General features: G+C 53.3%; 1 protein-coding gene across 1 annotated transcript in view; it reads left to right on the top strand.

The window, feature by feature from the left end:
• ash1l (ash1 (absent, small, or homeotic)-like (Drosophila)) overlaps positions 1-22645 on the top strand; it is a 255851-nt gene that overhangs the window by 54495 nt on the left and 178711 nt on the right. The window contains 1 exon segment of the mRNA XM_085978244.1: positions 4774-8908. Within this exon segment, the coding sequence (XP_085834370.1) occupies positions 4774-8908 (4135 nt within the window).

Below are 22645 nucleotides of genomic sequence, written 5' to 3'. Positions count from 1 at the left end.
GCCTTGACATCCTTCCTAAAGTGTGGTGCCCAGAATTGGACACACTACTCCAGCTGGAACCTAACCAGTGTTTTAGAAAGGTTTAGCAATAACTTCCTTGCTTTTGTACTCTATCCCTCTATTAACAAAGCCCAGGATCCCGTCTGCTTCTTTAACAGCCTTCTCAACCTGTCCTGCCACCTTCAAAGCTTTGTGTACATTCACCCCCAGGTCTCTCTGTTCCTGCATTCACTTTAAGATTGTACCGTTTAGTTTATATTGCCTCTCCTCATTCTTCCTACCAAAGCGTATGACTTCACACTTTGTGTTAAATTTAATCTGCCACGTGTCTGCCCATTCCACCAGTCTGCCTATGTCCTCCTGCAGTCTGTTATTATCCGCCTCGCTGTTTAATACATTTCCGGGTTTTGTATCATTTGCAAACTTTGAAGTGACGCCCTGTATACCCAAGTCCAGGTCATTAATACATATCAAAAAGAGCAGCGGTCCTACCACCGACCCCTGGGGAACACCACTGTCGACCTCCCTCCAGTCTGAAAACAACTGTTCACCAGGCTCTGGATAAGGGGAAAGGTGGAGGGAAATAGGGGGTCGGGGGCCTCGCATGGTCTCGCTTTTGTGTATGGGGCTTACATTATTGCATTATCGTACGTGGCCCGCTCGTGGCTTCTGGCGTGTGTGGCTGGCCTCCAGCTCAAAAGGTAAGCACATCCCTGCCCAGGAGCAATGAAGCAAGCTCTAAGGGACCATGGTTACCTGTGCTGCCCCTCCAGAGAAACCGAAACAACTCCTCCTGTGCCCCCCCCCCCACCCAAACGCTCTAATGTCACTTTTATTGGGAAAGATTTGTCAAATTTATAATTTTGAAGGTGAACCTGAGCACAGGACTTGTGGAAATGTTCACGTCCTCTTCCTCAAAGACAAAACTTTCCAAAAGTTGCCTGAAATAAAAACTTTTTTTTTTTTAGTTTCGGCTTTTTGAAAGTTACCCGTGTGTTTTCCTCTTTTTTTTTGAAGAGGGGGAATATTTTAGTTCACTTTGGACCTTCCCTTTCCTCAATCAGGCTAACTGAGGAGATAAAAATAAAAACTGGGAATGCTGGCAATACACAGCAAGCCCACCAGTATCGGGGAGGGAAAACCGACAGGTTTCAAGCTGCTCTGTTAATCTTTCATCAGTTCTGCTGGTGTCCATTCAAAAACAACCTCCATTGATACAGCGCCTTTTACTGTAGTAAAAACGCCCCAAGGTACTCCACAGGAGCGTAGCCAGACAAAAATTGACACCGAGCCAGAGAAGGGGATATTAGGATGGGTGACAAAAGACTTGGTCGAAAAGGTAGGTTTGAAGGAGGGTCTTAAAGGCGGAGAGAGAGAGAGAGAGGGGGGCGGAGAGGTTTAGGGAGGGAATTCCAGAGCTCCGGGCCCAGGCAGCTGAAGGCACGGCCGCCAATGGTGGGGCGAAGAGAGTGGGGGATGCACAAGAGGCCAGAGTTGGGGGAATGTAGAGTTGTTGAGGGTCGTAGGTTCGGAGGAGGTGACAGTGGGATCCTGAGTTTTATAAGTGCAGGCATCGAGCACAAAAGCCAGGAAGTTATGCTAAACCTATTTGAAACACTGGGTTGACCCCAGCTGAGGTATTGTGTCCCGTTCTGGGCATCACACTTTAGGAACATATAAGATTGTTTGAAACATATAAGATTGTGAAGGGGTTGGATCGGGTGGATGCGGGGAAGATGTTCCCGATGATGGGTGAAACTGGAACTGGGGGGCATAGTCTTAGAATAAGGGGCTGCTCTTTCAAAACTGAGATGAGGAGGAACTACTTCACTCAGAGGGTGGTAGGTCCATGGAATATGCTGCCCCAAAAAGCTGTAGAAGCTACAACATTACATAAATTTAAAACAGAAATAGACAGTTTCCAAGAAGTAAAGGGAATTAAGGGTTACGGGGAGCGGGCAGGAATTTGGACATGAGTCTAGGTTCGGATTGGTCATGGCCCTGTGGGTAGCGGAGCGGGCCCAGGGGCCGTGTAGCCTGATCCTGCTCCTATTTCGTGTGTCTAATTCTGTTAGATTCAGGAGATGGTTCTGTGATAGTGGATTGGCGGTTAGGATCAGATCAGCCATGATCTTATTGAATGGCGGAGCAGGCTCGAGGGGCCGATTGGCCGACTCCTGCTCCTATTTCTTATGTTCTTATTAAGAACGACTTGAGGGCTTTGGAAAAGGTAGAGAGAAGATTTACTAGAATGGTTCCAGGGATGAGGGATTACAGTTACCTGGAGAAGCTGGGGTTGCTCTCCTTGGAGCAGAGAAGGCTAAGAGGAGATTTGATAGAGGTGTTTAAAATCATGAGGGGTTTAGACAGAGTAAATAAAGAGAAACTGTTTGCAATGGCTGAAGGGTCGATAACCAGAGGGCACCGATTCAAGATGATTGGCAGAAGCACCAGAGGCGACAGGAGGAAAAACCTTTTTACGCAGCGAGTGGTTAGGATTTGGAAAGCGCTGCCTGATAGGGCGGTGGAGGCAGATTCAATCGTCGCCTTCGAAAGGGAATTGGATAAATCCTTGAAGGAGAAAACGTTACAGGGATGTGGGGAAAGAGCCGGGGGGGGGGAGAGTGAGACTGACGGGATTGCTCTTCGAAAGAGCCGTCGCAGACTGGATGGGCCGAATGGCCTCCTCCTGTGCTGTACCATTCTACAGTTCTACAGAGATCGAGAGGGGCGCTGCATGGAGGGATTTGATCGTTGAGAATAGATAAAAGGTGAACTTTCCCCTATTTCTCTTCTGTCTGGGAAGCACCGAGCTCCAGGACTATTTTGTGTACAAACAGAAACTAATTGGGTAAATGCACAGCAGCTTGTGGACTGACTTGAAATGATGCGATGCTAGTGACTGGATCGGTGCTACTGTCCGCGGCTCAGTGACTGTGTAATAAATACTATCGACTTCCAATACTCGACAAACCCTTCAAAAATGTTTGAAGACTTGAACCGAGCAACGCCATTCGACCGTGGGTCCACAAGCTTTACAAAGGCTTGTTCCCTCTGAATTTGCCAAGAACCGCGTCGGATCACTTAACCAGAGAGTCGCAAAGCGAGCGCTTGAGCCGCGTGCTGCCATTCGGTTTTTGAAGCCACGGTATGACGATGAAAACCAATCGCAGAGCGCAGCACTGCTGAGCGTGTGACCTGCCCCCTGGTGTAGAACCATCATTTCTGTTGTCTCAGTTGAAGGTGTATCTGCCACAGACATTTGTCTGGGTTTTTTGAGGCCCGCTGCCAAATGCATGGTGGGTTTTAAGCTATTCTTGCAACGTGACTGCTTCAGCAAATGTTTCTCTTTTTAAGCTATTTTGGTCCTGTGGAATATGTTGTGGTAGTATGTGCTATTCCAGAGAAATCGCCTTTTGTTGCGAAGCTTTGATAAAGCGCACGGGAATTTGGACACGTAATGATTCAGTTTGGTCGAAGCCTGTGCGCACCCTTCACCTGATCTTGCGAATTACAGAGAGAGCGCACGAGGTCGGATTCAGGGGAGCGCAAAGTTCAGGGGTGGGATTGTAGATCTGGAGGCGGTTACAGAGATGCGGGGCGACGAGGCATTTGTGCGTGAGGATGAAAATTTTAAATTTGAGGCGTTGGGGAAACGGGGAGCCAATACAGGTCAGCACAGAGGTGATCACGGGTGAGCAGGAGTTGATGTACGATTGGAGGTGGGCAATGTTTCCTGTAATCTGCGAGGTACCACGCAGGCCACTCGCAAGCCTTTCCATTGGAAATGCTGCGCATGAGCAGAAGTTTAAAGGGACTGCGCCTTGAAATAAACGGGCTGCGCACAACAAAACGCAGCTTAGAGGGAACTTGGGATACGGGCAGCGCAGTTCTGGATGAGCTGTAATTTACCGAGTTTGAAGAATGGGAGGCCGCCCAGGAGAGCATTGGGATAGTCATGTCGGGAGGTGACCCAGAAATGGAGGAGCCTTTCAGCAGCAGTTTTGCTGGGGCAGAGACGGCCTATGTTGCGGAGGTGGTCTTTGTGATGGCAGGGATATGAGGTCGGAAGCTCAGCTCGGGGTCAGATCGTACACGGAGGTTGTAAACTGTCTGGTTTAGCCCGAGACAGTGGCCGGGGAGGGGGATGGAGTTGATGGCAAGAAAGCCGAGGACAGTGGATTCGGTCTTTCCAATGGCCGCTTGGTTTTTTACGTTGTCTTCACTGTTGATTTCCTTGCAAAATGACAAATAGTTTAAAAAATAAAATCAAGTCCCAAGTTAGCAGTAAACAGTAGAAAAAAATCATATTTTGACTCCAAGTCTAGCAATGAAGTTCAGATTTGTAAGTTTCATTTAAGAGAATCTCCAACCAATATTGCTAACAGCAATTGTCCTTTATGAAAATTCTAACGTTAACAAGCTGTTTGATTTCATTTTGAACTTTAATTCTATTTGTAAAATCATAGAAATGTACGGCACAGACAGAGGGGCCATTCGACCCATCGTGCCTGGGCCAGTATTGCCTTTGGTTCCACCGGAGGTCCCAGTGTGAGCCGCGGCCATTCCCTCCTGCATCTCCATCTTACGTGGATCAGTCCTTTGATCATTTTTTAACTCCATTAACTAGTAGAAAATGCCTTATTGTTGACGTTTCTGACTGTATTCTAAAGGTGAACAAAATGGTTTGCTCGCGCTTGTTTTCAATTTTTTTTTTTACTAGATTAAGAACCTTGTGTGACGTTTCCTTTTTTCTTTTTACAAAATGCACAGGGTTCCCTGAAGTTGCACAAGAAAAGTGAGGAAATGAAGAGCGTCGAATCTTCTGTGGAGGAAGGTCGCTATCTGCAGCCGGGAGGAGAGGCGAAAACCCCCCTTTCTTCAAGTTTGGAACACTCTGAATGTAGTAAAGCTGCTGTGTGTAGCCCGGGGAGCACCAGAAACGCTGACACGAAAGATCAAGGACAAACGAACGGCGAAGCATCTTCGATCGAGAAGTCGGCAGCGCTAAAAAACGCCTGTCCTGTGTCGAAGTCTTCCAGAACGAAGTTTAGGAAGCAAGGGGTTGGCAATGGGATGGTGACGAACAAAGATTTGGGCCAGCTGAAAGCTAGCCTTGCTGCTGCCAGCTCAGTTAAGGAGCACCTGAGCACTCCGGCCTATGTCGATTACAAGATTGTGAACTTGAGCGAGCAGGAGGCTCCGCAATCGGCAAAGGACATTGCCAGCAGTAAAACTTGTGGCAAGACCCTTTTAACACAAATGAATAAGGACTCTGTTCTAGAAAAAGCATCGGTAAGGCAAGAATCTCCAGGGCATGATGCAGCACTGTGCAGTGAAGGAATCTCACCCCGGCACGACCGGCCGCCCTCCACGGAGAAGGCCGAGCACACGATCCCGAAGCTCGATAAGCAACCTACAACAAATTGCACTTCAGCCGACCATAGAGCCGCGACTAGCACTGACGCCTATGGGAGGTGGTCCACCAGTGGAGCAGGGCTGGAAGGGGCCCTCTCTGCACCTTCACCAGCAGGACCCGTAGCTTTGTTAAACAGGAATGCTGCTTTTCCTCCCTCTCAGTCCACTTCCATCCAGATAGAGACTGAGCCTGTGTTGGTAATTTCAGAGTTGGACAGCAAGCCCACAGTTGAAAGTCAGCCCGCCTCGAGCAGCCTCCCCCCTCACTTTGGCTTCAAGCTCCATGCTCACAGTTTCACCGCCGAGGCTGCGACTGCGGAACGCACACATGAAAGCAGTTTGCAGCCACCACGCTTGGACAGCATGAAGGCTTTCACTCAGCTAACCGGGGGCAGTCGCGAGTCGGGATGCTCTCCGGCGCCTAAAACGGACTCCCCGAGCTCTGCGAGCAGCGCGGTGGCTAACTTCAAAAGCCTCCTAAACAGCAAACCCTCTCTCAAGCCCAGCACGCTGAAAGTGGCACATCAGCAGCTGCAAAGAGCCTACCAGAGCTGCCCGGTCCCTAACTCTACTATCCAGCTGAAGCCTGTAAACAAAAGGAAAGGGAAGAGGCCCAGAATGAAAGTGGTTGCAAGCAGTACTGTTGCTGCGTTTGGGGAGTGCTTGGCTTCGCCTATCGTGTCATCGGGGCTATTGAAAACTGCCACGTACAGAACAGAACAGAAAATTCATACTGACCCGGCTCCACTGATCAGGAACGCAGGATTTTCACCCGTTTTAACTGAAAGTAAAATGGCCAAGTCGCGACTGCCAAAGTTAACGAAGGCTTGCATTTCCCCGCCACTACCCCAGAAAACCGAGGGTGGGAGACATTTTCTATCTCTGCAAGCTCACCACGAAGAGAAAGTCTCTAAAAATGGTTCACAAGACTCCCAGTCACTAAGTGGCACTTTCAATGCTCATAAATCGAAAAGAGGCCGAGCAAAGCCTGATCCCATGCCACAACTCGAAGAGCCTCCGCGTCGGAATTTAAAGATTCCTGCTTCCAAAGTACTTTCTGTGGTGTCAAAGACGAAGGAATTTGTTCGGGAGAAAGAGCCTCCTATACTTCAACCAGAAACTGAAATTGTGCCCAGTAAAACGTTTGTGGCCTCTCTTCCTGGAAAACGGAGGCGGGGCAGACCTAAAAAGCAGCTGGTGCCCGCAGCCAAAGCTGCCGCGCCAACTGCGCTGCTTTCCACCCCGTTAACTGCCGCAGATAGTATGGGCGAGGCGGAAGCTGCGCCGCCGCACAGGGGTCTCGACCTGAGCGAGCTGCAGAACAAGCCAGTGGATCACGCGCAGAAAACCAGCCCCGGCGACGACCTTGAGCTGGGGAGTGAGACCGACTCCAAGTCCACCAAGAAAGGGAAGAGGCAATTGATGAAAACACTTTTAGACAAGAAGTTTATCAAAAAGATCAACAAAATGAAAACGCTGAAAAGGAAAAAGCTTTTGAATCAGATCCTTTTAAGTGCAAGTGGGTCCAGTAATAAAGGGAAAGTGCAATCGAAACTGAGCAGTACGGTCTCCACACTTACTGCCACCTTTGGCTCCAAGTTGGGCCAGCAGATTAATGTTAGTAAGAAAGGAACTATTTACATAGGAAAGAAAAGGGGCCGAAAACCCAAAATCTCTTTAGATGGCCCGTATCTAAGTAGCACGCTGTCTATCGATAATAAGCCATCCCCGCCAACATCCTCCACAACACTAGGGCAAGTGCTGCCAAACTTCACGCAGTCAACAGCCGCGAATGCCCCGGATGTGCTGCCTTCGCCAACTTATTCCCAGTCGTCGGGGGTGAGTGGAAGTCAGAGTCCGGTCAGCAGTGACGCTGGGTTCATCGAACCCACCCCAGTGCCAAACCTGCACCTGCACGGAAGCAAAGGCAGTGTGGTGCAGACGCTGGCGATGCGCAAGGCCTCCAAGGGGCGCTCCCGGAAACTTTCGCCTCCGACGCTGCTGCCAAACTCCCCCTCGCACCTGTGCGAGTTGACCTCGCTGAAGGAGGCCACTCCGTCGCCCATCAGCGAGTCGCACAGTGAGGAGACCATCCCGAGTGACAGTGGCATCGGGACAGACAATAACAGCACGTCCGATAGGGCGGAGAAGTTCTGCGGGCCAAGGAAACGACGGTACTCCTTTGACCACGTCTCCGTCATGCCTCCTGAGAGCGCAGCCGTCCTCACTAGCCTGAAAGAGAAACACAAACACAAATGCAAACGCAGAACGCACGATTACCTGAGCTATGACAAGCTTAAGCGGCAGAAAAGGAAACGGAAAAAGAAGTATCTGCAGCTGCGGAGCAAGCAAGACCCCAATTTTCTAGCTGAATTGGAGGAACTAATAACTAGGTTGAGTGAATTGAGAATAACTCACAGAAGTCATCACTACATCCCGAGAGACATCCTTCCTTCTATCTTTCGAATCAACTTTGGCAGCTTCTACACCCACCCACCTTTCCCTTTCGACCCTATGCACTATGTCCGAAAGCCTGAACTGAAGAAGAAGAGGGGAAGGCCTCCGAAAATGCGAGACGCAATGGCTGAAGTCCCTTTTGTCCACAGCCTGGGTTTTCCCCTTGCAAATGGTGGGTTCTTTCCTTCATACAGTATGCCTTACTCGCCGACCCCCGTTTCAGCCGGCCCTCTGGGATTGGGCTATTATGCACGGTATCCTCCAACGCTCTACCCACCTCCCCCTCCTCCTCCCCCCTCCCTGAGTAGTACAATGCCGCCTCCCTCATACATGCATACTGGCCACCTGCTCCTGAACCCCAACAAGTACCACAAAAAGAAACACCGGCTCCTCCGACCAGAGGCCTTCTTAGCTGGCAGTCGGACCTCGCTCCTGTCCATGGGCACTTACGCCAGCATTCCGGCAGAAATGGCTTACAGCTGGATGCATGAACATAAGCATAAGCACCGGCACAAGCACCGGGAGCATCGTTCCTCCGAACAAAACACCCCGTCTGTGGACGGTTTAACGGTTAATCCTTCGTTGTTACGCCGGTACACGTATGGGAAGGAAGCTATGTCAGAAAGGCATAAACACAAAGACAAACACAGGTTCCATATGCCATACTCCCACTTGACGTCATCAAAAGGCCTGTTAAGTCGAGGGGATCAGTGGGCCCGAAGGGACTCCACAGAGCATGGTCCCATATCTGTAGGATTGCAGACTCCTCTCCAAATAGACTGTACTGATGGGGCAGTGGGCTCCTGTTCAGGCCGATACATGCCCAGCACAGAGTCGAGCATCAGCGAAGAACACACCAATCTGTTTACAAGTGCAATAGGAAGCTACAAGCCCAGCAAACTCTCTAATGGTCTGGGGCGGAAGAAGCAGTCCGACAGCCCGGAACTTCTCGCCACACAGGACAGCGCGCCAAGCAGGTTAATAAGGAGGGACAGGCCACCTTCCGGCGAAAGAAGTTCGCAGACACCACCAGGTAGGAATATATGGAGCAAACCTCCAAGGGAAAGAAATGGCCTGTGTTTGAAGGTGTTTTGATATTGTGGCACCTGTACTAGATTCAAACTTTCTGATGTTTGGGTGGAACCGGATTGCGTCCCGTAATTACCCCTGACAGAATTCAAAAATTAGTGTTAAGCCCAGTAAAATCTGGCAGCCTCAATATTGGCACAGTGCGGTTCTGGCGTGATGCACACATTGCTGTTTGGCCAGCTCCGCTGTAGCGTCCACCTTCAGTGGCATGAATCAGGTAGCTGAACAGAGCTTCGTGAAGGAAGAGCTGGGGACGCAGTTAATGTTGATGCATGCCCATTTCTTCTAGCATTCTACTTTTATGAAAGCACGAGCGTTTATTATTTGCTTAAAGTATTTTATTTGTAGCCTCCAAGGTTGTTCTGTTCAAATCCCATTAAATAATTAAGTTTTCTAATTGTGAAAAAAATACATACTGCTCACAGCAATAATTTCACAGTTTTTTACCAGAATTCAGGAGCAATAAAGCCCAGAAATCAGCACTGCAGATTGATGGAAGGCGTTAAAGCTTTGCACTTGAATGAAGGCTCTGTTTTCACAGATGTGATGTGGTTTCTGATTTTTGCAATGTCTTTGATTGCTGTATATTTTGAACATGATTCCGAATTGTATATTGTGACGCTCTCACCTTGGGTAGTAACGTGGAGCAGAGAGGTGATGTGAATTGAGAGGCTAACTCGCCATGTCTTGTTGACTGGAATACAGAGAGAAGGAAGTTATGCTTCAGTCGCACAGAGCCTTGGTCAGGCCCCATCGGGAGTGACTGGGTTCAGTTCCGGGCGGCCCACCTCCGGAAGGATATCTTGGCCTTGGAGGGGTTGTAGTATAGATACACTAGAATGATACTGGGGGTTAAAGGGTTAAATTACGAGGACAGGTTGCATAAACTTGCCTTGGCTTGAGTTTAGAAAATTGGTGGTGGGGGGGGGGCCGCTGGTAATCTGATCGAGGTGTTTAAAATGTTGAAAGGATAGATACGGAAAATCTATTTCCTCTGGTAGGGGGGAATCCAGAACAAGAGGGCAGAATCTTAAAATGAGAGCCAGGCTGTTCAGGGGTGATGTCAGGAAGCACTTCTTCACACAAAGGGTGGTGGAAATCAGGAGCTTTTATAACCAAAAGACTGTGGGTACTGGAACAATTAAAGCTTTCGAGACTAAGAACGCTAAATTTTTGTTCGGTAAGGATATCGGGGATAGGGAGCAAAGCTGGGTAAATAGAGTTGAGCTACAGATGATTGAATGGTGGAACAGGCTCGGGGCTGAATGGTGGAACAGGCTCGGGGCTGAATGGTGGAACAGGCTCAGGGCTGAATGGTGGAACAGGCTCAGGGCTGAATGGTGGAACAGGCTCAGGGCTGAATGGTGGAACAGGCTCGGGGCTGAATGGTGGAACAGGCTCAGGGCTGAATGGTGGAACAGGCTCAGAGGGCTGAATGGTGGAACAGGCTCGGGGCTGAATGGTGGAACAGGCTCGGGGCTGAATGGTGGAACAGGCTCGGGGGGCTGAATGGTGGAACAGGCTCAGGGGGCTGAATGGTGGAACAGGCTCGGGGCTGAATGGTGGAACAGGCTCGGGGCTGAATGGTGGAACAGGCTCGGGGGGCTGAATGGTGGAACAGGCTCGGGGCTGAATGGTGGAACAGGCTCGGGGCTGAATGGTGGAACAGGCTCAGGGCTGAATGGTGGAACAGGCTCGGGGCTGAATGGTGGAACAGGCTCGGGGCTGAATGGTGGAACAGGCTCGGGGGGCTGAATGGTGGAACAGGCTCGGGGGCTGAATGGTGGAACAGGCTCGGGGCTGAATGGTGGAACAGGCTCGGGGCTGAATGGTGGAACAGGCTCGGGGCTGAATGGTGGAACAGGCTCGGGGCTGAATGGTGGAACAGGCTCGGGGCTGAATGGTGGAACAGGCTCGGGGGGCTGAATGGTGGAACAGGCTCGGGGCTGAATGGTGGAACAGGCTCGGGGCTGAATGGTGGAACAGGCTCGGGGAGCTGAATGGTGGAACAGGCTCGGGGCTGAATGGTGGAACAGGCTCGGGGCTGAATGGTGGAACAGGCTCGGGGCTGAATGGTGGAACAGGCTCAGGGCTGAATGGTGGAACAGGCTCGGGGCTGAATGGTGGAACAGGCTCGGGGCTGAATGGTGGAACAGGCTCAGGGCTGAATGGTGGAACAGGCTCGGGGGGCTGAATGGTGGAACAGGCTCGGGGCTGAATGGTGGAACAGGCTCGGGGCTGAATGGTGGAACAGGCTCGGGGCTGAATGGTGGAACAGGCTCGGGGCTGAATGGTGGAACAGGCTCGGGGCTGAATGGTGGAACAGGCTCGGGGCTGAATGGTGGAACAGGCTCGGGGCTGAATGGTGGAACAGGCTCGGGGCTGAATGGTGGAACAGGCTCGGGGCTGAATGGTGGAACAGGCTCGGGGCTGAATGGTGGAACAGGCTCAGGGGGCTGAATGGTGGAACAGGCTCGGGGCTGAATGGTGGAACAGGCTCAGGGCTGAATGGTGGAACAGGCTCGGGGCTGAATGGTGGAACAGGCTTGGAGGGCTGAATGGTGGAACAGGCTCGGGGCTGAATGGTGGAACAGGCTCGGGGCTGAATGGTGGAACAGGCTCGGGGCTGAATGGTGGAACAGGCTCGGGGCTGAATGGTGGAACAGGCTCAGAGGGCTGAATGGTGGAACAGGCTCGGGGCTGAATGGTGGAACAGGCTCGGGGCTGAATGGTGGAACAGGCTCGGGGCTGAATGGTGGAACAGGCTCGGGGCTGAATGGTGGAACAGGCTCCGGGCTGAATGGTGGAACAGGCTCGGGGGGCTGAATGGTGGAACAAGCTCGGGGCTGAATGGTGGAACAAGCTCGGGGCTGAATGGTGGAACAGGCTCGGGGCTGAATGGTGGAACAGGCTCGGGGCTGAATGGTGGAACAGGCTCGGGGGGCTGAATGGTGGAACAGGCTCGGGGCTGAATGGTGGAACAGGCTCGGGGCTGAATGGTGGAACAGGCTCGGGGCTGAATGGTGGAACAGGCTCGGGGCTGAATGGTGGAACAGGCTCGGGGCTGAATGGTGGAACAGGCTCGGGGCTGAATGGTGGAACAGGCTCGGGGCTGAATGGTGGAACAGGCTCGGGGCTGAATGGTGGAACAGGCTCGGGGCTGAATGGTGGAACAGGCTCGGGGCTGAATGGTGGAACAGGCTCGGGGGGCTGAATGGTGGAACAGGCTCGGGGCTGAATGGTGGAACAGGCTCGGGGCTGAATGGTGGAACAGGCTCGGGGCTGAATGGTGGAACAGGCTCGGGGCTGAATGGTGGAACAGGCTCGGGGCTGAATGGTGGAACAGGCTCGGGGCTGAATGGTGGAACAGGCTCGGGGCTGAATGGTGGAACAGGCTCAGGGCTGAATGGTGTAACAGGCTCGGGGCTGAATGGTGGAACAGGCTCAGGGGGCTGAATGGTGGAACAGGCTCGGGGCTGAATGGTGGAACAGGCTCGGGGGGCTGAATGGTGGAACAGGCTCGGGGGGCTGAATGGTGGAACAGGCTCGGGGCGGAATGGTGGAACAGGCTCGGGGCTGAATGGTGGAACAAGCTCGGGGCTGAATGGTGGAACAGGCTCGGGGCTGAATGGTGGAACAGGCTCGGGGCTGAATGGTGGAACAGGCTCGGGGCTGAATGGTGGAACAGGCTCGGGGGGCTGAATGGCCTCCTCTTGTCCCGAGGTTGTTTCCAGTTCAGTACAATTGTATAATATCTATACATGGTGCATTCTTTTCCAGAATTCATTCCTTTGTGAACGGAGCCAGACTCTGCTGATTATTTCTTCCGTTCTGCCCAGTGTTTTGTCCAACCCCTTGCGCTGCTGATGTCTGTTTTTCTTGTTTGTGTCCTGGTCTGTGCCCTCCTTAACACAAGTAAAGGAGGTGGATTGCCGATACACGTGATTTGGACTTGTAACTTCAGCAATGTGGTCATTGAGTATTATGGGATAGACTTTTGTTTGTCAGCTCCTCTAGATATCCCAGAGTCACTGGAAACTTCTACAAAATCGCTTTAATTTATATCCGATGAACAGAAGTTGCAGGTGCAAAGGGTTTTTACTGTTAATTTGTATTAAAGATGTACCATACATTCTTTTTATTTGATGTATTCCCCATCTATAACAACATAGAATCATAGTTTACAGCACAGAAGGAGGCCATTCGGCCCATCATGTCTGTGCCGGCCGACAAAGATCTACCCAGCCTAATCCCACTTTCCAGCTCCTGGTCCGTTGCCCTGTGGGTTACGGCACTTCACGTGCATATCCAAGTACTTTTTAAATGTGATGAGGGTTTCTGCCTCGACCACCCTTTCAGGCAGTGAGTTCCAGACCCCCACCACCCTCTGGGTGAAACAATTTCTCCTCAACTCCCCTCTAAACCTTCTCCCAATGACTTTCAATCTCTGCCCCCTGGTTATTGACACCTCTGTTTCTACATGTTTGATTGAATGAATATGAATGAAGTTTGAGACCACGGGGAAGAATTTGCTTTGGATGCTAAGAGCGTTTCCAAACCGGTTTGCCGACTACTCCTGTGGTAGCTGGGAATTGCACCGTGTTTGTTCATGCATGGATGTTGTGTCGAAGCCGAGCAGTGTGGCACGCCGCTTCGGTAAAATAGAATACTTCTGTGGCATCACGTGAACACTTGGTAGGAATGGTTAGATGCCGTGGTACTGCGACGTTAGTGCTGTGATGAAGATGATTCGAGGCGGCTTCTGCACACAGTGGTGACCTGTTTCCCTCTGCAATTCGCCCTGGTGTTGAGATCTCATTGGACGAAGGCCAGTCAACCCCTGCTGCTGGCCAGTGACTTGTGGAGTACTTTGACTTGCAGTACAGTCCTTAGATTATGGGTTAGTTAGATCACAGAGCCAGTAAGTAGCTGGTGCGAGTCACTTGTCTGCAGTGGGGAAATAAGCCATGCTGCTCCACCAATACAATGGAAGCACCATTTATCTGCTGTACCATCTGTTTTCTGAAGGGAATCCTTGTTAAGTCCTGCGTTAGAAGCTTCCTGCACTTCAGGACACCATGCGGGGAGCCTGTATTAATGTTAGTTCACTCGGCCAGCTGAATTCTTCGGTTGTTTTTCCATTTTGCTCATCTTGTTTGGCAGATGACTGTTAAATTGGAGTTTTGTACAACACGGATATATGGTGCTTCTGTTGAGTCGCTAGTAGGTACAGTCACGGGGCTCCAGAATCTCTGCATGCGGCAGTGATGATTGACTGGGGTGGGGCCTGAGAGACTGATTCTAATTCACAGATGGATTCAGGAGGCATTTCTGGTGAGAAGAGGCCGAGTGATATCGGGAGAAAGCAGAGAGGTTGGGCAAATCCATCAAAAAGGGACAGACGTCTTCAACTTAATAACCTTTTCCTGTTCTTTGAGATTGATGTGTGAAGCTTTGTAAAGTGTGTGTGTCGGAGTGGGTGTGTGTGTGTCGGAGGGGGTGTGTGTCGGAGTGAGTGTGTGTGTGTGTGTGTGTGTGTGTCGGAGTGAGTGTGTGTGTGTGTGTGTGTGTCGGAGTGAGTGTGTGTGTGTGTGTGTGTCGGAGTGAGAGTGTGTGTGTCGGAGTGTGTGTGTGTGTGTGTGTGTGTGTGTGTGTGTGTGTGTGTGTGTGTGTCGGAGTGTGTGTGTGTGTCGGAGTGTGTGTGTGTGTCGGAGTGTGTGTGTGTCGGAGTGTGTGTGTGTGTGTGTCGGAGTGTGTGTGTGTGTGTGTGTGTGTGTGTCGGAGTGTGTGTGTGTGTGTCGGAGTGTGTGTGTGTGTGTCGGAGTGTGTGTGTGTGTGTCGGAGTGTGTGTGTGTGTCGGAGTGTGTGTGTGTCGGAGTGTGTGTGTGTGTGTCGGAGTGTGTGTGTGTGTGTGTCGGAGTGTGTGTGTGTGTGTCGGGGTGGGTGTGTGTGTAGGGGTGGGTGGGTGTGTCGGGGTGGGTGTGTGTGTAGGGGTGGGTGGGTGTGTGTCGGGGTGGGTGGGGGTGTGTGTCGGGGTGGGTGGGTGTGTGTGTAGGGGTGGGTGGGTGTGTAGGGGTGGGGGGGTGGGTGGGTGTGTAGGGGTGGGTGGGTGTGTGTGTAGGGGTGGGTGGGTGTGTGTAGGGGTGGGGGGGTGGGTGGGAGTGTAGGGGTGGGTGTGTAGGGGTGGGTGGGTGTGTAGGGGTGGGTGGGTGTGTAGGGGTGGGTGGGTGTGTGTGTAGGGGTGGGTGTGTGTGTAGGGGTGGGTGGGTGCGTGTAGGGGTGGGGGGGTGGGTGGGAGTGTAGGGGTGGGTGGGTGTGTAGGGGTGGGTGGGTGTGTAGGGGTGGGTGGGTGCGTGTAGGGGTGGGGGGGTGGGTGGGAGTGTAGGGGTGGGTGGGTGTGTAGGGGTGGGTGGGTGTGTAGGGGTGGGTGGGTGTGTGTGTAGGGGTGGGTGTGTGTGTAGGGGTGGGGGGGTGGGTGGGAGTGTAGGGGTGGGTGGGTGTGTAGGGGTGGGTGGGTGTGTGTAGGGGTGGGTGGGTGGGAGTGTAGGGGTGGGTGGGTGTGTTGGGGTGGGTGGGTGGGAGTGTAGGGGTGGGTGGGTGTGTGTAGGGGTGGGTGTGTGTGTAGGGGTGGGTGTGTGTGTAGGGGTGGGTGTGTGTGTAGGGGTGGGTGGGGGTGTGTGTAGGGGTGGGTGGGTGTGTGTAGGGGTGGGGGTGTGTGTAGGGGTGGGTGGGGCATGCTTTGTAGATTTCCAGAAGGCTTTCGACTCCATCTGGCATGACGGTTTATTCCTGAAACTTATCGAAAGCGGGGTAGGAGGGAAAACATATGATGTAATTAAATCAATGTATACAAACAACAAATGTGCAGTTAAAATTGGAGACAAACAAACAAAATACTTCCCACAGGGGCGTGGGGTGACGCAGGGCTCGCCAATCTCACCGACACTCTTTAATATCTACATAAATGGATTGGCAAAACTACTTGAACAATCTACAGCACCCGGCCTCACCCTATATGAATCCAAGGTTAAATTCCTCCTCTATGCAGACGACCTGGTTCTGCTGTCACCAACTAAAGAGGGTCTACAGCAGAACCTGGACCTGCTGGAGTCGTACTGCCAGACTTGGGCCCTGACAATAAATCCCCAAAAAAACCAAAGTCCTTGTGTTCCAGCAAAGATCCAAACATCAGGGACCCAAAATAAATTTCACAGTAGGAACAACCAAAATTGAACAAACCACTAACTACACATACTTGGGCTTAAAAATCAGTTCTACGGGAAACTTCAAACTGGCTGTGAATGAACTGAAAGAGAAAGCAAGAAGGGCTTTCTATGCCATCAAAAAATCAATCCAAATAGAAATCCCAATTAGCATTTGGCTCAAAATTTTCAAATCAGTAATTGAACCAATTGCACTCTATGGCAGTGAGGTATGGGGACCGCTAACTCAACACGAATTTGCAAAATGGGACAAACACCCAATTGAGATCCTACATGCAGAATTCTGTAAAAGTATCCTCCGGACTCAAAGGAAAACAGTAAACAATGCATGCAGGGCGGAACTAGGCCAATATCCATTAATAATCACTCCAAAAAAGAGCCACCAAATTTTGGAATCACCTACAAATGAGCAACCCCCAATGCTATCACTACGACGCCCTGAAATGCCAAGAGCTGACCATAAAGAAGAATACCCTCAGTCAACTAGTCCTGGGACTCAGTGAAGTAACTACTAACAATACTAACAATAACCAGCCCCAGGACAGTGACAGGGTAACACAAAGAATTCGACCCAACACAATCGTCGCTAAGCAAAAGGAAAAATATCTGACATATTGGGCAGAAACAACAAAAACCCAAAGCAAACTCAATTGCTACTTGGCCCTAAACAGACAATACAACATGGCTGATTACCTGACCATGGTAAAGGATAACAAACTGAGAAGAACCTTGACAAGGTACAGACTTAGCGAACATAGCCTAGCGATCGAAAAAGGCAGACCAGGCTGCCAAGAGAAGACAGGATATGCTCTCACTGCAGTCAGGGAGTAGTGGAGACAGAGATGCACTTCCTCACAGCCTGTGGAAAATATCAGGACATCAGGGAGAATTTCTACCAAAAATTCTCACAAATATGCCCTGAATTCAGAAATCTGACTGACAACCAAAAACTCCCATTCCTACTGGGAGAGGAGAGAAGCTGTGTAACACTGGCGGCACACTATGTTACAGCTTGCCATGAACAGAGGGACAACCAGTAAACTAAGAAAAGAATATATATAAACAATGTGAATGTATATTTATACACTCAGGGATATACCTGTTTATACACTGTATGAATAGAACTGCGTTTATGTGGTAAACCATAAATGTATTTTGATGCTTTGGCAACATAAGATGTAACTTATCATGCCAATAAAGCGATTTGAATTGTGAATTGTGTAGGGGTGGGGGGGTGTGTGTGTGTGTAGGGGTGTGTGTAGGGGTGGGGGGGTGTAGGGGTGGGTGTAGGGGTGTGTGTAGGGGTGGGGGGTGTGGGTGGGTGTAGGGGTGGGTGTAGGGGTGTGTGTAGGGGTGGGGTGGGTGGGTGGGTGTAGGGGTGGGTGTAGGGGTGTGTGTGTAGGGGTGGGGGGGGTGGGTGGGTGTAGGGGTGTGTGTAGGGGTGTGTGTGTGTAGGGGTGGGGGGGGTGTGGGTGTGTGTAGGGGTGGGGTGTGTGTAGGGGTGGGTGGGTGTAGGGGTGTGTGTGTGTGTAGGGGTGGGGGGGGTGTGGGTGTGTGTAGGGGTGTGTGTGTGTAGGGGTGGGGGGGTGTGGGTGTGTGTAGGGGTGGGGGGGGTGTGTAGGGGTGGGTGGGTGTAGGGGTGTGTGTGTAGGGGTGGGGGGGGTGTGGGTGTGTGTAGGGGTGGGGGGGGTGTGTAGGGGTGGGTGGGTGTAGGGGTGTGTGTGTGTAGGGGTGGGGGGGGTGTGGGTGTGTAGGGGTGGGTGGGTGTAGGGGTGTGGGTGTGTAGGGGTGGGTGGGTGTAGGGGTGTGTGTGTAGGGGTGGGGGGGTGTGGGGGTGTGTGTGTGTAGGGGTGGGGGGTGTGGGTGGGTGTAGGGGTGTGTGCGTAGGGGTGGGGGGGGTGTGGGGGTGTGTGTGTGTAGGGGTGGGGGGGGTGTGGGTGTGTGTAGGGGTGGGGGGGGTGTGTAGGGGTGGGTGGGTGTAGGGGTGTGTGTGTGTAGGGGTGGGGGGGTGTGGGTGTGTAGGGGTGGGTGGGTGTAGGGGTGTGTGTGTGTAGGGGTGGGGGGGTGTGGGTGTGTGCAGGGGTGGGTGTAGGGGTGTGTGTGTAGGGGTGGGGGGGGTGGGTGTGTGTAGGGGTGGGTGTGTAGGGGTGGGTGTGTGTAGGGGTGGGTGTAGGGGTGTGTGTGTGTAGGGGTGGGGGGTGTGTGTAGGGGTGGGTGGGTGTAGGGGTGTGTGTGTGTAGGGGTGGGGGGGGTGTGGGTGTGTAGGGGTGGGTGGGTGGGTGTAGGGGTGTGGGTGTGTAGGGGTGGGTGGGTGTAGGGGTGTGTGTGTGTAGGGGTGGGGGGGGGTGGGTGTGTGTAGGGGTGGGTGTGTAGGGGTGGGTGTGTGTAGGGGTGGGTGTAGGGGTGTGTGTGTGTAGGGGTGGGGGGGGTGTGGGTGTGTGTGTGTAGGGGTGGGTGTAGGGGTGTGTGTGTGTAGGGGTGGCTTAGCGAACATAGCCTAGCGATCGAAAAAGGCAGACACAGGCAGACCAGGCTGCCAAGAGAGGACAGGATATGCTCTCACTGCAGTCAGGGAGTGGTGGAGACAGAGATGCACTTCCTCACAGCTTGTGGAAAATATCAGGGCATCAGGGAGAATTTCTACCAAAAATTCTCACAAATATGCCCTGATTTCAGAAATCTGAATGACAACCAAAAACTCCCATTCCTACTGGGAGAGGAGAGAAGCTGTATAACACTGGCGGCACACTATGTTACAGCTTGCCATGAACAGAGGGACAACCAGTAAACTAAGAAAAGAATATATATAAACAATGCGAATGTATATTTATACACTCAGGGATATATCTGTTTATACACTGTATGAATAGAACTGCGTTTATGTGCTAAACCATAAATGTATTTTGATGCTTTGGCAACATAAGATGTAACTTATCATGCCAATAAAGCGATTTGAATTGTGAATTGTGAAAATTGTGAATTGGGTGTAGGGGTGTGTGTGTTTAGGGGTGGGGTGGGTGTGTGTAGGGGTGGGTGTAGGGGTGTGTGTGTTTAGGGGTGGGGGGGTGTGGGTGTGTGTAGGGGTGGGGGGGTGTGGGTGTGTGTAGGGGTGTGTGTAGGGGTGGGTGTAGGGGTGTGTAGGGGTGGGTGTGTGTAGGGGTGTGTAGGGGTGGGTGTGTGTAGGGGTGGGTGTGTGTAGGGGTGTGTGTGTGTAGGGGTGGGTGTGTGTAGGGGTGGGTGTAGGGGTGTGTGTAGGGGTGGGTGTGTGTAGGGGTGGGTGTGTGTAGGGGTGGGTGTGTGTAGGGGTGGGTGTGTGTAGGGGTGGGTGTAGGGGTGGGGGGGTGTGGGTGTGTAGGGGTGGGTGTAGGGGTGGGGGGGTGTGGGTGTGTGTAGGGGTGGGGGGGGTGTGGGTGTGTGTAGGGGTGGGTGTAGGGGTGTGTGTAGGGGTGGGTGTGTGTAGGGGTGGGTGTGTGTAGGGGTGGGGGGGTGTGGGTGTGTGTAGGGGTGGGTGTAGGGGTGTGTGTAGGGGTGGGTGTGTGTAGGGGTGGGTGTGTGTAGGGGTGGGGGGGTGTGGGTGTGTGTAGGGGTGGGGGGGGTGTGGGTGTGTGTAGGGGTGGGTGTAGGGGTGTGTGTAGGGGTGGGTGTGTGTAGGGGTGGGTGTGTGTAGGGGTGGGTGGGTGGGGGGGTGTGGGTGTGTGTAGGGGTGTGTAGGCGCACTATGTTACAGCTTGCCATGAACAGAGGGACAACCAGTAAACTAAGAAAAAAATATATATAAACAATGCGAATGTATATTTATACACTCAGGGATATACCTGTTTATACACTGTATGAATAGAACTGCGTTTATGTGCTAAACCATAAATGTATTTTGATGCTTTGGCAACATAAGATGTAACTTATCATGCCAATAAAGCGATTTAAATTGTAAATTGTAAATTGTGTAGGGGTGGGTGTGTGTAGGGGTGGGTGTGTGTAGGGGTGGGTGTGTGTAGGGGTGTGTGTAGGGGTGGGGGGGTGTGGGTGTGTGTAGGGGTGGGGGGGTGTGGGTGTGTGTAGGGGTGGGTGTAGGGGTGTGTGTAGGGGTGGGGGGGTGTGGGTGTGTGTAGGGGTGGGTGTAGGGGTGTGTAGGGGTGGGGGGTTGTGGGTGTGTGTAGGGGTGGGGGGGGGGTGGGTGTGTGTAGGGGTGGGGGGGGTGTGGGTGTGTGTAGGGGTGGGTGTGTGTAGGGGTGTGTGTAGGGGTGGGGGGGGTGTGGGTGTGTGTAGGGGTGGGGGGGTGTGGGTGTGTGTAGGGGTGGGTGTAGGGGTGTGGGTGTGTAGGGGTGGGGGGGGTGTGGGTGTGTGTAGGGGTGGGGGGGTGTGGGTGTGTGTAGGGGTGGGTGTGTGTAGGGGTGGGGGGGGTGTGGGTGTGTGTAGGGGTGGGTGTGTGTAGGGGTGTGTGTAGGGGTGGGGGGGGTGTGGGTGTGTGTAGGGGTGGGGGGGGTGTGGGTGTGTGTAGGGGTGGGGGGGGTGTGGGTGTGTGTAGGGGTGGGTGTGTGTAGGGGTGTGTGTAGGGGTGGGGGGGGGTGTGGGTGTGTGTAGGGGTGGGGGGGTGTGGGTGTGTGTAGGGGTGGGTGTAGGGGTGTGGGTGTGTAGGGGTGGGTGTAGGGGTGTGGGTGTGTAGGGGTGGGGGGGGGGTGTGGGTGTGTGTAGGGGTGGGTGTAGGGTGTGTAGGGGTGGGGGGGTGTGGGTGTGTAGGGGTGGGGGGGGGTGTGGGTGTGTAGGGGTGGGTGTAGGGGTGTGGGTGTGTAGGGGTGGGGGGGTGTGGGTGTGTAGGGGTGGGGGGGGGGTGTGGGTGTGTAGGGGTGGGTGTAGGGGTGTGGGTGTGTGTAGGGGTGGGGGGGTGTGGGTGTGTGTAGGGGTGGGTGTAGGGGTGTGGGTGTGTGTAGGGGTGGGTGTAGGGGTGTGGGTGTGTGTAGGGGTGGGGGGGGTGTGGGGGTGTAGGGGTGTGTGTAGGGGTGTGTGTAGGGGTGGGTGTAGGGGTGTGTAGGGGTGGGGGGGTGTGGGTGTGTGTAGGGGTGGGGGGGGTGTGGGTGTGTAGGGGTGGGTGTAGGGGTGTGGGTGTGTAGGGGTGGGGGGGGTGTGGGTGTGTGTAGGGGTGTGTGTAGGGGTGGGTGTAGGGGTGGGTGTAGGGGTGGGTGTAGGGGTGTGTAGGGGTGGGGGGTGTGGGTGTGTGTAGGGGTGGGGGGGGTGTGGGTGTGTAGGGGTGGGTGTAGGGGTGTGGGTGTGTAGGGGTGGGGGGGGTGTGGGTGTGTGTAGGGGTGGGTGTAGGGGTGTGTGTAGGGGTGGGTGTAGGGGTGTGTAGGGGTGGGGGGGTGTAGGGGTGTGTGTAGGGGTGTGTGTAGGGGTGTGTAGGGGTGGGGGGTGTGGGTGTGTGTAGGGGTGGGGGGGGTGTGGGTGTGTAGGGGTGGGTGTAGGGGTGTGGGTGTGTAGGGGTGGGGGGGGGTGGGTGTGTGTAGGGGGTGTGTGTAGGGGTGTGGGTGTGTAGGGGTGGGTGTAGGGGTGTGGGTGTGTAGGGGTGGGGGGGGGTGTGGGTGTGTAGGGTGGGTGTAGGGGTGTGGGTGTGTAGGGGTGGGGGGGGGTGTGGGTGTGTAGGGGTGGGTGTAGGGGTGTGGGTGTGTGTAGGGGTGGGAGTAGGGGTGTAGGGGTGTGTGTGTGTAGGGGTGGGGGGGGTGTGGGTGTGTGTAGGGGTGGGTGTAGGGGTGTGTGTGTGTAGGGGTGGGGGGGGTGTAGGGGTGGTGTGTGTAGGGGTGGGGGGGGTGTGGGTGTGTAGGGGTGGGTGTAGGGGCTGTGTGTGTGTAGGGTGGGGGGGGTGTGGGTGTGTGTAGGGGTGGGGGGGGTGTGGGTGTGGTAGGGTGGGTGTAGGGGTGTGTGTGTGTAGGGGTGGGGGGGTGTGGGTGTGTGTAGGGGTGGGTGTAGGGGTGTGTGTGTGTAGGGGTGGGGGGGGTGTGGGTGTGTGTAGGGGTGGGTGTAGGGGTGTGTGTGTGTAGGGGTGGGGGGGGTGTGGGTGTGTGTAGGGGTGTGTGTGTGTGGGGGTGTGTGGGGTGGGTGTGTAGGGGTGGGTGTAGGGGTGTGTGTGTGTAGGGGTGGGGGGTGTGGGTGTGTGTAGGGGTGTGTGTAGGGGTGGGGGGGTGTGTGTGTGTAGGGGTGGGTGTAGGGTGTGTGTGTGTAGGGGTGGGGGGGGTGTGGGTGTGTGTAGGGGTGGGTGGGGTGAATGACAACCAAAAACTCCCATTCCTACTGGGAGAGGAGAGAAGCTGTGTAACACTGGCGGCACACTATGTTACAGCTTGCCATGAACAGAGGGACAACCAGTAAACTAAGAAAAGAATATATATAAACAATGCGAATGTATATTTATACACTCAGGGATATACCTGTTTATACACTGTATGAATAGAACTGCGTTTATGTGGTAA

Source organism: Somniosus microcephalus, unplaced genomic scaffold (assembly GCF_052327205.1).
Source record: "Somniosus microcephalus isolate GS21.2 unplaced genomic scaffold, FLI_Smic_1.0 unresolved_chr7, whole genome shotgun sequence".
Taxonomy (NCBI): Eukaryota; Metazoa; Chordata; class Chondrichthyes; order Squaliformes; family Somniosidae; genus Somniosus; species Somniosus microcephalus.
The sequence above is the reverse complement of the archived record's forward strand: the minus strand, read 5'-3'. Positions and strand labels throughout refer to the sequence as shown.